The 16,593-nt window shown below is 43.2% G+C and overlaps 1 protein-coding gene across 1 annotated transcript; it reads left to right on the plus strand.

Annotated features, from left to right (window-relative positions):
* Positions 1-7,539: 7,539 nt before the first annotated feature.
* On the plus strand, positions 7,540-16,593 carry mtnr1c (melatonin receptor 1C). The gene is made up of 2 exons (XM_041943922.1): positions 7,540-7,735; positions 15,728-16,593. Exons 1-2 carry the CDS (start codon positions 7,540-7,542, stop codon positions 16,591-16,593), a joined length of 1,062 nt encoding a protein of 353 aa, XP_041799856.1.

The raw sequence follows: 16,593 nt of genomic DNA on the forward strand, positions 1-16,593 counted from the left end.
TTTGATCTTCTAACAATGAGTAACCAGGTTTACAGTGTGCACTGTAAGTTGAAGGTTACTCAATATGAAAATATGCACCACATTTAATTTATTGCTTTTTTATCAGGAGTTAGATGAAAAGGCTGATAGCAGTTTTATCTGTAGCTGTTTTCAATAAATAAAGCTCACTTTCGAGTGTTGTGACAGTATTTTTTAGGGAAATTATTAAGCTTTGCTGATACCACTAAACTCATTAAATATGAGCCAGCTATATTTCTTAATTAAGTTTTGATAAAACATCTGTTAGTGACAATCAGCCCCTGCTACAATAAGGCCTCTTTTTTATTTAGATTTTTTTTATTAATTCTGCTCATGTGATGAAGGTCATGTGATATGATCAAAGGCTCCAGAACATTTACTAAACTGACCATGAGGTGAGACTACTGTTTCCAAGCTTGAGATTGAAACCCAGTTTACGTGGATGACAGGTCCTTAAAGGTCTTTTCATTCCATGACAACTAGACAGATTTATTTATAAATTAAAGTCTAATTTATGGAGCATTTAGTGTAATTTAGTATCATAAATCATGTGCGGAAGGCTTTTTCTTCTTTGAAAACTGCATACAGATGTACAGTTAGGCTATAAACTTTTTCACAGCAGACGTTTTGATTTGTCATGGCAGGAGAAGTACAGGTAAAGCTTCTGTTCCAACAAGTGTTCCTCTGAGCAATGTGCACAATATGAGGACCCTGGAACTGAAGCTCACCTGCCTGGCAAACAGTCATTTTCAGTGTTATTGATTACACCTGTGTTTTTCTGGCTATCACATTGGTCGTAAGGATGGTGCAGGGGGTGAGGAGACGGGGTGGAGGTCTTGCTTTCCCTCTCCCACACTGTAAAAGGTGAGTACATGTTCAACTTAGCATTTATCAGGTGACTAGACACGACCTCAATGGGCTGTTTCTCTGGCTCTGTTCAGTGATTTTTTTTCTTCTTTTTTTTGTAAAGCTGGTATGTCAGTGCAAGTTTTGGCCGAAACGTCACAAATAAAGTTGTAATGCTCAACTAAAATTAATTAAAGAGCAAGATTTATTTTCCTCATAAGTTGGCAGAGACCAAACAGAGCGACATGATGTTGGATTTACATTCTTTTGGTGGCCTGAAGCATGATGCTGCTGGTGCTTTGTGTTTGCCGTGCAAACAGGCAACTGTTTGCTAACTCCTGTCGGCTGTACGTCCCAGGACGCTGGAGTTAACTGTTAGCAAGCTAGCTCTTTGAATAAAAAAATATTCAATACAGCAAAATTGTGAGACAGCACATACCATTTCTGAGTCATCACAGCATGATGTTGTAGTAGTTGTAGATGTTGCAGCTGATGTTTGAATCTTTGTGGTGAATCAAAAAAACAACAACTCTGAATTGATCAAAAAACAGTTTTTTAACGTTTTGTGTACCTAATTGAGTGATGTGGGCCATTTAGACCTGGTATTGGTAGGCACACTATGGTGTTGTTCGTGAGGCTAAGAGCAATTTATTGGCAATTCATTTTTATTACCTCCATTACATTTAGTGGCACATACAATATAAATGAATAGACTTATGGTGTGTTTTATTTCATACAGTTGATATTTTCATACAGATCAGGAGAACTTTTACCAGTGATAAAGAACAATCCATTTGACAGTGGATGAGAATGAGAAACAAACTGAGACAGTGAACTATTACTTACACCAAAATGCAAATGGGTGATCTAATTAACAAAGCTATTACCTTGCAAACCCTGCAGGCTGGGAGGTTTGAGTGTTATGTTACTTCAGTACGTCTGGGCCTGAACCTCTAGATGTATCAAGTACTTAGAGTATTGGGTGTTGCACACCTTTCAGGCCATGCAGGACATACTGACACGATGAGTGTTGAGTGGAAGGAAAGCAAAATGCTTCATTTTCCTCCAAAAATATGAAGCTGTGGGCTACATAAAGCTGGAAACTAATAAAATCGAGAAGTGTTTTTACTTAACCTGCTGTAATAATTAGAATGTTATTGTTGCTACATGCTTATTTTTTTGGCAAATAAACAAAAATCTACCAAACTATCAGTGAAACAGCAGAGCAAGTCACAGTGACCATCATAGCAGACAGAGATATCATGCTGTCTGAAGCCGGCACAATGGATCGACTGTTCGACTTCCACATGAACAAATGCGATGAGCCCCGAAGCCCCTGGAAGTGGTCTCTTCAGCATTTCTGCAGAACAGGCTGCGGCTCAGCCTGTACAGGGAGCATCAAGTATGGACGAAAGCTGGAAGGCGAGACGACTCAGGTCAAGGGTTGCAGTACTTCAACCTTTTATCTATAGTTGAGAGATCATTGAGGGCTGAACCTCACAATGACATCGAGTCAATTACAAATACAAATACAAAGACGATGAAAAATAAAATAAAATAAAATAAAAATAAAAGTTTCTAAAATGTCCAAAAGGTACACAGTAGGTGTGTTGATTTGAAGGAGGCGCTGTTTGTTCCAGGAGTCAGGTGCACAAACATTAAAAGCAGTTTTTCAGAGCTTACTCGCGGAACATGAAGCAACAGGCAGTGAGTGGAGCAGATCTGATAAAACCCACTGACGGAGGAAACAATCTTGAACGGTAATGTGATCATTTTCCACAAAGAAATCCTTTTATCTTAAAGATAAAAGCATAGAATTGAGTATCATATCTCTCTTGGAGAGGCAAAGACCACCCAGCCCAATCATTTGAAATACAGTGATGTGCGCCATAGACATCGCCGGTAATAAATCCCAAGGCAGAGTGATTGAGTCCAGAGGTTGAAGCTGAAGAGGACCCGTGCCTATAAATCCAGCCCAAGACTGACACGAATACTGCCCCAACAACCCGTTTCCTACATACGCGGGAAACAGCCAGGCTTTTGACTCGGCACATAAGATTATTTATGTTGAATTTGAATCAGAGTTTTTACCATCGATCCAGATGCTGAGATATTTATATTCTGTGACGCTCTCGATCATAAATCCATTCGGAGTAGACATATTAAGATCATTATAGTCTATAGCTCTGGCTCTGTACAACAGCATGCACTCAGTGTTAGCAGCATTTAGCACATGTCATCAGTGTTTAAGAGCATCTTACCACAGAGAGTAACACATAACGTGTTATAGACTCTATAACAAGTAAAATGTTGAATTTTACTACCTACTTAAGATCTTCCCATCTGTCTAAAAGTGAGAAAATGTTAAAGCCACAGTCACTGCTCTGTCTGTATTAGGCCTGGCAGCACCTCATTTCTTTTTTGTTTGTTGGTTGTGTGATTGGCTATTACAGCAGACTATACTTTAGTATGTACTGACCACCACAGATGGAAGCTCTGGACAGAAATACCTTTAATTGATCATTTACTAATGATTCCAGGACCCTTGCTAGGCAAGGCTGTTTGGATATCAGCCTACAGCTGTTCAGACTGCTCATCACCTCACTCTCACCCTCAACTCTGGGAGCGAAACTGAAGGAAATTGACAGAATGAAAACACAAGTTATTTGCTATGAGATAATTTGAGTTGATAGCTGAAGAAAAAAGGATCCACATTGTCAGTACACTTCTGTGACTGATGGCAAGGAGAGCATCTTTAACTAAACTTTTAACCCAGGATCAAGGCTAAACAGAAGGCTGAAAGAAGCAGAGATCAGTTGGACGGATCTAATTCCCGGTTTTTAAAAAGGTGACCAGCGGCTACAAAAGCTAAACTAATCTCTGTGTGGTCAGACAAACAGCCACTGGCTTGATGACCTGCAATGAGTGCACGTTGAGAAAACTCGTTTTCCTCTCAAAAGTCTGTGTTTTTTAAAAGTCGAGCCTTTAAGAGCAATAATTTAAACACACAGTGAGCTCCTGTGAAATCTCCAGAATAACAAGCAAATAAAGAAAACACTTGTGTTTCCCTCTGTAAGCTCTGCTCTGAGAAGCCTGTGTGTCTGAGGCAGAGTGTGATGGGGCATGTGGGGCTACAGGACGCCCTGAGGCGAACAACATGCCACCACTCACAGTGAGTAAATCACATTCACTAACTCATACAGTGAGGCTGTAACATTGGCGTTGGTGGGACTGGACTTTTTGACAACAAGCTCTGGCGTCTCTGTTGTAAGCACGAGCCTGTTTATGTCTAGATTTCCTGAAGACCAGCGACTTTTTGTCGACATATGCACAATCTGTCCCAGAGGCTCTTAGCAAAGTTGTTTTTTTCCACACAAGTTGACTTGTGTAGCTATTTATCACATAGCCATCGTGCTTATGTGAACTGAAACAACGCAGTCAACGTCAGTCTGATGTGAGCAGGAGAACAGGTCCAGATCAGTGATTTGTTCATGAAAATCAGGAGGGTGGGGAAAAGAGGGACAGTCTGAGGGCACCTGGTGGATGGAAGGAAAAGGGTGATGAAGGGGCCGGTGGAAAGAGACATGTGGCTGGAGACACTGTGACACTGAGACTCACTCACACTGACCAACAGGTATGAACATTTTCCTTGTCATAAAAGCGATTCAACGGTGACAAGAGTGATGAAACTATGTCAAGGCCATATGTACAATCAAAGCTGGAATTGGTAACGCAGGAGAAACCAGCAAGAGTGAGCTAGATCTTGAAAGCATCCAACGGAGATATCCCATCCCCTCCCTTCAGGCCTCCCTCGAAAGCCACTCCCCCCCCGGAAAAACACGACTGCTGCAGGACAAGTCCACGAGGCAGCGAAACAAAGTGTACCCTCCATTACAGGATATTGAATTTCCTCTTCCCCTCGCAGATTTTCATCTCCTTTCGTTAGCATGAAGGAGATTGCAGGATATTACAAGACGTTTGCTACTGAAACACACTTCAGACCACAAATGAAAGTGTCATTAAAGCTGTGTTTGATTTCAAAAGTGTTATTTACAAAATAAACCACATGGTCGACGTAATAATAATGATGCTAATATAGTCATCTTTATTTGTGTATCACCTTTCTGAGCTTAACTTCAGGACTCAAACCTGTGCTGCAGACCTGGAGATTAAGAATCACTTTGCAGAATCAAACTGTTCCCCCAGCTGGTTTCTATCTTTAAGATGTTCGGTGCTGGGCAGGTAGTGTTCACCAAGCTTTTCCCGCTGGAGCTGGCTGCTTCAGGAAGTTGCAGAGAGCAGCTCAGACTCAACCATACAGTAAAATAGCAAGCACGTGACCCGCCCTGCTCTGCCTCTGATTGGCTGACCCTGATAATCTTATCCGAACGCTAACCAATCTCGCTCCTCGTGCCTGAACCTAACCAACCAAACCAACAAAAAAAAATTCTGATATTAGTGATTCAGTATGATTCTTTGGACACATGTTACTGTTCACAACATGAGCCATGGTGCTGGTACAGAAGCTCCAGGTGAAGGACCCCATTTAACAGCACATCTGTTACAAGCTTCCATCAAACTACCCTGCTGCGATGTCCCACCAACCCAATGATGAATTTGCCTCCACTGAGCTCCTCGTCTTCTGTGCTGCCTCTGAGGCAGCTTATGGCTCAGTTGCCTACCTGTGTACAGACGTGTCCTCTGGCCGAGTCCGAATAGCACCACGAAGGTAGCTGTCCGTGCAAAGCCTAGAAATCAGTGCAGCTGCGGCTACTCGCAGTTGCTTTGATTCAGACAGAGCTCTCTCTCAAGATCCAAGAGGCTGCACTCTGGACCGATTCGTCCAGGTTTTGGATGGAGACATGCCGAGTCTTTATTTAATCTAACAGATGATGTCACCAGAGGCTTCAGGCTACTTCCGTTGTCCACAGACAGCAGATATCACCTGCTTCAAACCCTTCATGGCACATTGCCAGTGAAACCAAACACCTACGAGATGGATGAGGATGATGAGTTAAATAAATTCTAATTTCCAGGTCTCACCTCCTCTGCCCCAACTCCTGGACTTCCTCCGAAAAGAAAACTTCACCTCAAATGAGGATATTATAGAGACCACCTGTCGAGACCACTGTTGAACCCACAGCTGTTGAGTATGTGGCAGCAGAGATCAAGATCCTTCAGCAGGTACCGCTGCACAACAGAGGATCTGAGGCAACATACTCTCCCCAGAACCTGATACCTCGGTGGGACTGATTCATGTCGGAGGGCAGCGGCACCACACCAGGGCTTCAGAGGAAGGAGTGTGATCCACCCGCATTGTGGCAGACAGATTGAAAGACAGTAAGCGTATGTGCCTGCTCCTGCTGCCTACACCCTTCAGCAAAGTTTTATGAGGTCCAGTCATGCAGTGACTCCTCATGCCAAATTCACTAAATACACATATAAAAGTGAGCGGCAACCACTCTCAGATGTGTTTTTTTTTTTTTTTTTTTTTTTTCACATAAAGACATAAGTTGTTATTTGTATCAAGTAGGGTTGCAACAACTGGCTGATTAATGAATTTGTAGATTGACAGAAAATTGATTCATCAAATTTTAATAATTGATTTTTTCAGATCATTCTTAATGAAAAAATGCCCACATTTTCATTTAACAGCTGCTGTATTTTCTGTTTTCTTTGGCCTTCTGTGATTGTTAACTGAATATGTTTGGCTTTTCATGGCCAGACTGGCCAGATAACCCTTTGGTATATTATTGCACAAATGCTTTATATAAGAGCATCGATTCACGATTCATAATGAACCTTTCTTATCATATAATTGTGAAATATTAACATGATGTCTGTGCGTTCATCACTGTTTGCAAGAGTCTCCATTGGACACATGAAGGCGCCATTTCCATACACAGGGAAAGAGAGACTCTGTGTTTTAATGAAGACCAGTAAGAACCCCGACAAGTTGGTAATGGCTGCTGCTGTAAACCTTACACCAATAAGACACAGCAGTCTTGGGACAATTCTCTCTGACTCCACTCAGACGGCTGCTAGGGCTGTTTTTTCTTTTTGAGGAGACAAGACATGTACAGACAAGAGGGTCAAGACGCAAGAATTACATACTATAGATTTATAGTTTGGAAACAGCTTACAGCCTTAATTGACAGATTTCTGATAAACACTTCCGTGTGCCTGCCCGCAGAGAGGACTGAACACAAATACAGTCTTTATTAATGGCGTCAAAAGCCGACACGGGACTCTCAGTTGCCGCGTATAAGAGCTTCGCATCCTCGCATTTCCATTACGCACAGGAGAGCGCTCACATGCCTCCTGGCCGAGCCCTCCTGGTGGAATGGAGCAGCGCGCAGGCAGAGCCGCGGTGACTCATGAGGACCACACAGAGGACGCTGGCGAAACACGACTTTCTGGCATCTTTATCACCTCAGAAATCCACTTGTTAAATGACCCTGGACGCGTAAAACCTATCGGCGCTCTCGTGATCATGTCGTGGTTCGCGTCTTCCTCCACGACTCCACAGGCGGAGGAGGAGCGTGCTCTCGTCCCTCAAAAAGTTCAAGACTCCCCGCTGAAAAAATCCTTTTGAATTTTTTGGTCTGTATTTTTTTTTTTTCCTCAGCTGAACATTGGAGTATCTCCGTCATGGCCACTGCACCCTGAGGGGAGATGGATTTCGAGGGGAAGGATGCGAACGGGTCGAGCTGCTTGTCCCGGAACGAGAGCGACCGCGGACTGAGCGCCTCTTCCTCTGGACTGTCCACTGCGCTGGCCAGCGTGCTGATCTTCACCATCGTGGTAGACATCCTGGGCAACGTCCTCGTCATCCTGTCCGTGTACAGGAACAAAAAGCTCAGGAACGCAGGTGAGGGACAAAAACACGGCCAAGTGTTGATTTTTGGAATAGGCGCGCAAGATGCATGCTGATGTCAGCAGCTTTAACGGGAAAGATATGGGAAATATGCCTAAATTAGAGACAAGCACGCTCAAAACAGAGCTAGGAAAGTTTTTTTTTTATTTGACCACAATTAATGTGAAAGTATTTGTTTTATTATCTCTGGAATAAAAATCAGCAGACTCTAGTCAAAAGGCCAAATGTCTGTCTCAGAATGTGAGACCCTCCTCTCTTCATTCATGGCTACAATTATATAATATAACAGCGTGTGACCTCTGTGTTGGGCAGTCAGGCTGCTATCTATAGTGAACCTCCAGTTTCCGTGTGATGGAGTTTCCACAGCCTTGCCCGTCTGCCTTCATATCTCTTCATAAATAATAACACCCTCTTCCCTCCCTCTGGCTTTATCCTTGGTTCTCCATCCCAGATAAATCACATCCCCCCTTATATTAGGACCTCTAGTGTCCCATGAGCAGCCAAGGTGAGGGACGCTGCTGTATAGCTTCTATGTCCTTTTGCACAGGTTTTATGTTGAACTCAACCTCATATTTTGTTGTCTTGCATTTCAAGTGTCCCGGCAGCAGTGTGAAGGTGAAGAAGATATTTATTATGGTCACTTAAATGCCATTTTTCTTTCTTGGCAAAATATGCCATCATCATTCAGTTGCCCTCTTTACTTTCTAGCCTGTAGTTGTCTCAAATGGCCACTAAGTCAGCTCATGTTATTTCAGTGCCGTGCACTTCTAAAAAATTAGCCTGCAAGCTGTTCCTTTGATTCTTTTTATGAACTAAGCAACTGTAGGAAAATTATTGCAGGTAAAGGGGGGTCAGAAATGTGTGAGGGTATTGTAAATTTCCTTTTGAAAGGCTGGTCTGACTTACTGGGAAGAGCAGGGGAGGGTCTTTTGTTGTTTTTTCAGACCTCGGATGTATATTTATTTGAGCCAACCCCTGCAAAATACAACCCTGGTTCCAAAAACTTGGACGCTGTTTCAAACATAAAACACAACGTGATAACTTGCGAATCATTATTGACTTGCGCTCAATTGAAAACAGTACAAAGAAAATATATTTAATGTTTGACATCATCTTCCTCATTGATTTTTGTAAATATTTGCTAATGTGAATTTGATGCAGCGACATGTTTCAGACAAGTTGGGACAGGAGCAACAACAGACTGGGAAAGTAGTGGAACGCTCCAAAAACACCTGTTTGGATCATTCCACAGGTAAACAGGTTGATTGGTAACAGGTGATAGTATCATGATTGGGTATGAAAGGAGCATCCTGGAAAGGCTCAGTCGTTCACAAGTGAGGATGGAGCGAGGTTCACCACTTTGTGAACACATGATTGGATAAAGGATGTTACTACATGGAATCTTTCCTTCCTTTAACCATTTGTAAATGCTTGCATTCTGTTTTTATTGACGTTTTGCTTGGGGCTGCAGTTAGTTATATCAAAGTGACAGCTGTAGTGTAAATGATTGATTTACGTATCAAAGCAACGCTATAAGACCTTTCAGAGAAATAACACATTTTTTCACCTACAAACAAAAATTGAATTTACAAGAAATAATGTTCAGTTTAGTGCACTCAGGTATTTTTTAAAGTTGTTTATTTGTTCTAGTATGATCAATATCATTTGCTGGCTACTGTCAGCAAACATTAGTTCAGTAAATCGATGACTCTCCTCTACTCGTGTCACAGAGAAACCTTTCAATCGTTTTATCAGAAGCAAAGCAAGCTGTAAACACACTCAGCTGCTTCTTGCACCAGTCTAACACTGTTATGTTATTTTGAGATATAAGTGGGGAGGGTGTTGCACTTTTTTTCCAGCAGAGAGTCCAAAGAAAATATTGATGCTACTGGGGAGGGCCTTGCTTTATAAAAAAGTAAAACATTAGGTTCACCCCCTCATCCCACCCCTGTAATTTCCCTACAATCCCTGAACAAATGCAATTATCTGTCATATCGCGGGTTGCAAATTGTGTGCGTTGGTGTCCATTTCCTTCGATAAAAAGCCATAATATCTTGATAATATCTTGCTACTCAGAGCCCGTTTCTTGTCTGGCAATGGAAAAACTAGGGAAGTAACAAAAATGATAATAAAAAATCAAAGAACCAGTCACAGGACAGTCTCAGCTGTAAAGATATAACGACGCCCTACAGGCTTAATGGCAATAGAATCAGTCATGGAAAACATATTGTCCAATCACTGAACAATAAAACCCATATAACTTTCATGATAAGATCACAACTCGTGACTCAGTTTTTTGAAAAGAACTGAACAGAACAGTCAGATGCGTCATGTCGTCCAGAGGCTGTTACTATAAGGTCCTGGAGATCCAGCACCATGCATCATCGTACCCAGCAACGCTGTGCTTAAACGCAAAGGCAGGAAGCACTTCAGCGCAGGTGAAAGAGTAAACACAGTGATCACAACATGATGCTAAAGAGAAAATTTGAATCGGTCAGCCAGCGTTTGGAGTAATGAGCTTTTAATTACAATTTCAAATACATTACATAACACATCCAATATGTCCCTGTGTTCAACAGCCAAATGAAGTTTGGCAAGAAGTTTGGGAGCCCGCAGAATAATTTGATTATCCAGTTTGCAGAAATGCCACAGTCGACTGGTCTCAAACAAGAGCGCAGGAGTAAATGGCCTGTTCGGAAGTCTTCTCCATGCTGATGGACCAGGGACACGGCACTGATTACAGACCTCATGTCACTGTTCTCCCTCTAATTGGACTGACTGACAGCTCCAGTCACACGAGAGCCCTCACCAGCGTCGTGGTGTCCCGTTGGTCAGCATGTGCGAGCAGAAACCTGAAACTCACAAGCTTAGAGCCTCAAGCTCATCTTATCTTTTTTTTTTCTTCAAGCGTGTCCTTAAGTGACTGAAATTCTTACTGCTGTTAGCCAATCATCCACCGCCTTTCTTGTTCTTAACAAACTATTTATAGGTGTGTCTCACTTTGTATGAATGTTTAATTGTACGGTGTTTCAGAAAGGAAAGCATGCAAAGCTGTGATAGATGGCTGTTTGGTAAGGCGGTAAAAGGTGCAGCACCCCCAGGGTTCACAGACTGACTCATGAGTGATATACTGAGGTGTGATTTTTGATTTACAGTGGACCACGCTCAGACATATATTTCAGTGGAATCCAGGCAGAAAACACACTATTCAGACGGCTGGTTTGCTCCCTCACACACAGCAGCAGGACCTTTCCGCTCTGCTTCTCCTCAACACACTTGGCTGGCACGCTGCCTCCAAATATCCCTCCGCCATCCACCACTCAAACCCTTCAAAACAACACATGCAAGTGCCCACATCGGGTAGATGCTGGTGCACCTTCTGAGTGATATATGTCTTCATATATTTGAGGGGAATTTGTACCGTGTGATTCACTTCCGCAGGTTCGCAAGTTCTCTCAAGAGTGCGCATGTAATAGGATCTAACCAGTGAATCTTCAAAGGGTGTAGCATGGCACTATAGGACTGCCAATGGGGTGTTAACAGTAGAGTTTCCCACTGGGGTTAACCACACTAAAAATACACTCACAAAATGCACTCATGAGAGAGAGAGGGACAGAGAAAGAGAACGATGAAGGGGAGCAGATGGAGGAAATAACGAGAGAGTGAGCTTGACTCTGTGTGTGTGTTTGTGTGTGTGCCTGTGTGTGCGTGCAGCTTGCACCTCCATATCAGGAGCTGTGGGCTGCGGTGTGCTTGTGTGTGTGTGTGTGTGTGTGTGTGTGTGTGTGTGTGTGTGTGTGTGTGTGTGTGTGTGTGTGAGGTTGAGGATGAAGTTGATTTTGGTTAAATCATGCACGGCATCCCCTCAGTCACTCCGCAGTCATGAATAAAACCTAAAAAACGGCGTGTCCAGAGGGGGGGTTAATTGAGTCAGAGGACTTAGTGAGTCAAACCAGAAGCCAATTTAAATTGACAGCACAGATCCACGGGGAATATCACTTAGCACACTACATTAAACATATCTTCTTCTCCCGACAACAAAGTTGTAGATGACATTTAGGTTTCTAATGCGGTCAGCGTGGCGGTAGGATGTTATCAGATTTGGATTATCTGACTAAACCACACCTAGATAAGGTATATGCCCCGTCGCTTACACTCCATTCAGTCTCCCCCTCCGCTGCAGGAGGCTGTTTTGCTCGAATCTGCATAATTCACTAACGTCCTCATGTTTCCGTGATTGCGCCTAACGAGCGAAACACGATTGGACCAGGCGCTGCTTGTGTCCTGATGGTCTGATTTCTCTCAGGGCCAGTGAGTCTTATTTTCTCGGACGTAGGGGGTCTGATTGGTAGATGGCCTTTGATGATGACGACGATGTTTTTGGCAGGGCTCATAGCAGGCTGCATCACCAAAAGGCAGCTTGTGTCAGTTTAATGTTGAACTTCTTCGAAAAAAAATTCTCCGGCCCCTTGAACATGAGTTCATGAAGTAGTCACTACTAATTCATCAGCGCTAATGCCCTTGCCGAAAGGTTATTCTTGCTTATTTATGATAACATGCTGAGTAAATCAAGTGTAATCTAGTTTGGGATATGCACTTGTAGTAATAAGCCCTGCTGACATTCAGCCGCATTCAAGCAATGCCAGCCCTCCTCCACATTTTTATGAATTCATCTTCCTTCAAAGGTGTATAAATATAGCCGGGTGAATCAAAGCGTAGTATATCACGTTTCCTGTATGAGCAGTGGGAGTGATGGGATACAGACGGTGGGTTTGACAGAGGAACATAAGCCCCTGAGATTCACGCTTGCACACAGCCGTGCAAGCCATCAGATTGAAAATCAGCCGGCAGCCTTTTGTTTTGTCTTTTGGTTTGTTTGTCTCTCGTACCTTCATCTTCATTATGTGCCCATTCTTGCTCCAGCATAACTCCCCTTTTATTTCCCACATTGTTCTTTTTGCGATTCAGAACTATTCAGCTGGAATGAAGCAATCTGCCATAAATATGCCCACATTGCATACAGAGCCTATTTTGATGCATATGTGGGTTTATACGCTGGTAGGGAGGGCGTGAGGCAGTTTCTGTCTAATATAGTTTTGAATGTGCTGCAGCCTGGTGAGTGCCGGGTAATTCTGATGACAAATATCTTGTTTCACTCACGCATAGCTGAGCAGTTCTCTGCTGCACTGTTTTGATTTATGTTTCATTTGGGAAAAAAAATTCTGTATGTGGCAGGCAGCGAGAGAGCGATGCACGGTGGGAATTCATGGGGTGGGTGGTCGCTCGACTCTCAGAAGTCACTTTAAAGCAAGAATCAGTTGATTTCATGCAACACTTCACTAGGTTGACAGTTTTGAGAGAGAATACCGTACAGTCAGACAATTACAGAGCCAACGGTGTCAGAGAACTTAAAGGCCGCAAGTCAGCCGTCCCCGATGGCCTGCAACCAATCAGCATTCAGGTTAAGCTCTATTCAACTCACACTCGTTGATAATAATAGCTCACAAAGATGTCAGCGGGCACGACTCTATTCTGGTATCCAGGAGCGAGGCTGTCTTTGTTGGTCTGCTGTTTAACACTAAAACAACAAATGGTTTTGGGCGCTGTGAGTTTGGGCTTGATTAGCATCAGGCTGGCCAAGCTGCTTAATTAAACAGCGAGAGGTAATGGCTTGTCCAGTGTTTTAATAATGGATGCCAACAAAACAAAGACAACCATTTGGCCGCTTCGCAACAATCCTCTCAGCTGCGTTTTAGCACTTACCTCATCCTCTTGACGATAAGGGGGAAAGAGGGTTCAGCCAGAGAGAGCTATAAGGCTGTAGCATGCCCCGTCCAGCCGGTGCACATGATAACACTGAGCCGCGTGATGTCAGCGAGGAATCAAACCTCTGCACAATGACAAATGCACACAGCGAGTACTGTGAGCGTCACAAATACAATCTGACAGATTTGCCCACTGAGCTGACTCGAGGATGAAGAACAAATGCTTTTATTTTTATCTCAGCAGGCTTGAGAGAGGGCTCGTGCCGCTTTAGTAACCGGGAAATCAAGTGTCTCTGAATACCTGTGCCACGTCTGCGGAAAAATGTGAAGCCAACGTCTGAATTTCTCCTACAACCCAAAAATATCACACAGGAATACACTTGCATGTAGTTTTTGTAATGTTTTATAATGGTGCATGGCTTTGTTATTTTCTTTATTGCCATATTAGATGAATCAGGTTCAGGCGAATAAATTAAAATTAGACTGGTTGCTAAACAACAGACTGTAGCAGTGTTGTCCCTGGGGTGCAGGGATTATAACAAGCTTTGAACACCGAGGATTGATGGCCAACATGTGTTTTAAATCCACCCCCATCATATCTGCCAATCAACGCTGTTGTTTCAGCTGTTGTGAGCGAGAGCCTTGCGCCTTCATATTCCAACTTCAGAAGGCGCTTTATGTTTTATCAACCCTGGAATCACCCCAGTGTCTGACACAAAATGTTGTTAAAATGAGGCACATTATATATAATCCTTTACAGATTATTTACAGAAAACATAAATCTTTATGTTCTTACCAGTGATGTAATGCTGCCTGAGAAACTGGCTAAACAGCGGTAATAACAAGCAGTGTGTGATCATATTTTCAGACTGGTTTGGTTTTGTCATGTAGTTTCTATCCGCGTGGTGCTGCTCACTACATGGTGTACACATTATATGAGTTTTATCTCTAAAAAGCTGGGTTCACTGTACTTAGTGGCAGCAAACACTGGGTTTATTTGGCCAAAATCTCCACTTCATCTCAAATCTGGACTTGTAAAATGTATATCTTGCACACATAATGGACCCTTTATTGCACATTCTTTACTGGAAGCGAATGCTTCTTTTGTGAAACACCAATTTAATTGCATTGTGACTCCACTTTACGTTCTTGTTATCTGTCTTCTTATCTGACATAGCATTACAGTTTGATTTATTGCTTTATTGTCCCCCACCCAGAACAGCTGCACTGTAACAATATCAGACGTCATTTTCTATGATTCATGTCTTCTGAGGAGATCACACTACCATCAGCCTAGACCTCATGAGGAAAGCAACTTGCTTGGATGTAATCTGATGCTAAAATCACCCATGTCCTGGTTTTTATGCACTTAAACTTCCTGTTCAACTGTCTGTTCCTGCAGGCGAAGAAGCTTCAAAAGGAGGGCAGCCTGATTCAAGCATTTTATTGTGATGTACCCTATAAAACATTACAATAAACAAGATACAGCCACGCTACAGGCGAGGCTGCAGTTAGGTGCAGTGGAACTTTTATCTTACAGCTGCATAAGCATGCTAGCATGCTCACAGTGACAGTGCTAACCTGCAACATGTTGATGTTTAACTGGTTTAATATCTACATGTTCACCATCTTAGTTTAGCGTGTTAGCATGCTAACATTCACTTCCTAGCACTAAACATGAGTACAGCTGAGGCTGATGGGAATGTCAACTGTTTTGCAGGTATTAGTGCATAAACCAAAGTGTGAGACAAATTAAAATTTTAACCTGATCTTAACACTAGAAGAAAATGATCAAAAGGTAATGTCCATCCTGTTAATGTTGAGATATTTCTGTTTGGACCAATGTAGTGAATTGACAGACCACCCATTGCCATCCATCAAGCCACACTGTTAGCACGGCTGCAGATATATTAGTTTTAAAAACAGTTACAGTGAGGAAAAAGGGGTTGCCACAGAGAGAGCTGTGACAAAAAGCATTTGCCTGGATCCACATTCGTGCATTGGAGAGTACATGGTAAAAGCCTCATCAAAATGAGTCACGGAGGGCACAATGAAGCTGCTCTTTTGCGATGGTAAATCACAGCTGTGCATCCAGTGACCCAGTTTATTTTAAGGAATTTAACCTGCAGCAGAAAGTGAAAAATGAGTGCTGTATGCTTTAATTATACACCAGTTTGGGTCATGTTTTGTCTGTTTGCTGAATCTTCTACTTTTTCCCCAGGCAACATCTTCGTGGTGAGTTTGTCTGTAGCAGACCTGGTGGTGGCATTGTACCCCTACCCTCTGGTCCTGACGGCCATCTTCCACAATGACTGGACCATGGGTGACCTGCACTGCCAGGCCAGCGGCTTCATCATGGGCCTAAGCGTCATCGGCTCCATCTTCAACATCACGGCCATCGCCATCAACCGCTACTGCTACATCTGCCACAGCCTCCACTACGACCGCCTGTACAGCCTGAGGAACACCTGCTGCTACCTGGGCCTCACCTGGCTGCTCACCGCCATCGCCACAGTGCCCAACTTCTTTGTCGGCTCACTGCAGTACGATCCCCGCATCTACTCCTGCACCTTCGCCCAGACCGTCAGCTCATACTACACCATCTCAGTGGTGGTGATTCACTTCCTGATCCCGCTGCTGGTAGTGTCCTATTGCTACATGAGGATATGGGTGCTGGTGATTCAAGTGAAACATCGGGTTAAACCGGAGCAAAGGACCAAACTGAAGCCTAGTGATGTGAGGAACTTCCTGACTATGTTCATGGTGTTTGTGTTGTTTGCAGTATGCTGGGCTCCACTGAACCTCATAGGCCTGGCTGTAGCTATAAACCCTGTGAAAGTTGCGCCCAACATACCTGAGTGGCTATTTGTCACAAGCTACTTTATGGCGTACTTCAACAGCTGCCTCAACGCCATCATATATGGACTACTGAACCAAAACTTCCGCAAAGAATACAAGACCATCCTTCTTGCTCTTTGCATCCCACGGTTGCTCCTCATGGAGACCTCCAGGTGTGCCACGGAGGGACTGAAGAGTAAGCCTTCACCGGCTGTAACAAACAACAATGTAGCGGAGTTAAATGTATAA

Source organism: Chelmon rostratus, chromosome 9 (assembly GCF_017976325.1).
Source record: "Chelmon rostratus isolate fCheRos1 chromosome 9, fCheRos1.pri, whole genome shotgun sequence".
Lineage (NCBI taxonomy): Eukaryota > Metazoa > Chordata > Actinopteri > Chaetodontiformes > Chaetodontidae > Chelmon > Chelmon rostratus.

Coding starts and splice junctions, on each gene's coding strand:
- mtnr1c (XM_041943922.1), top strand. CDS start 7,540: ATGGATTTCGAGGGGAAGGATGCGAACGGGTCGAGCTGCTTGTCCCGG. Junction 7,736..15,727: donor CAAAAAGCTCAGGAACGCAG/GTGAGGGACAAA, acceptor CTTTTTCCCCAG/GCAACATCTTCGTGGTGAGT.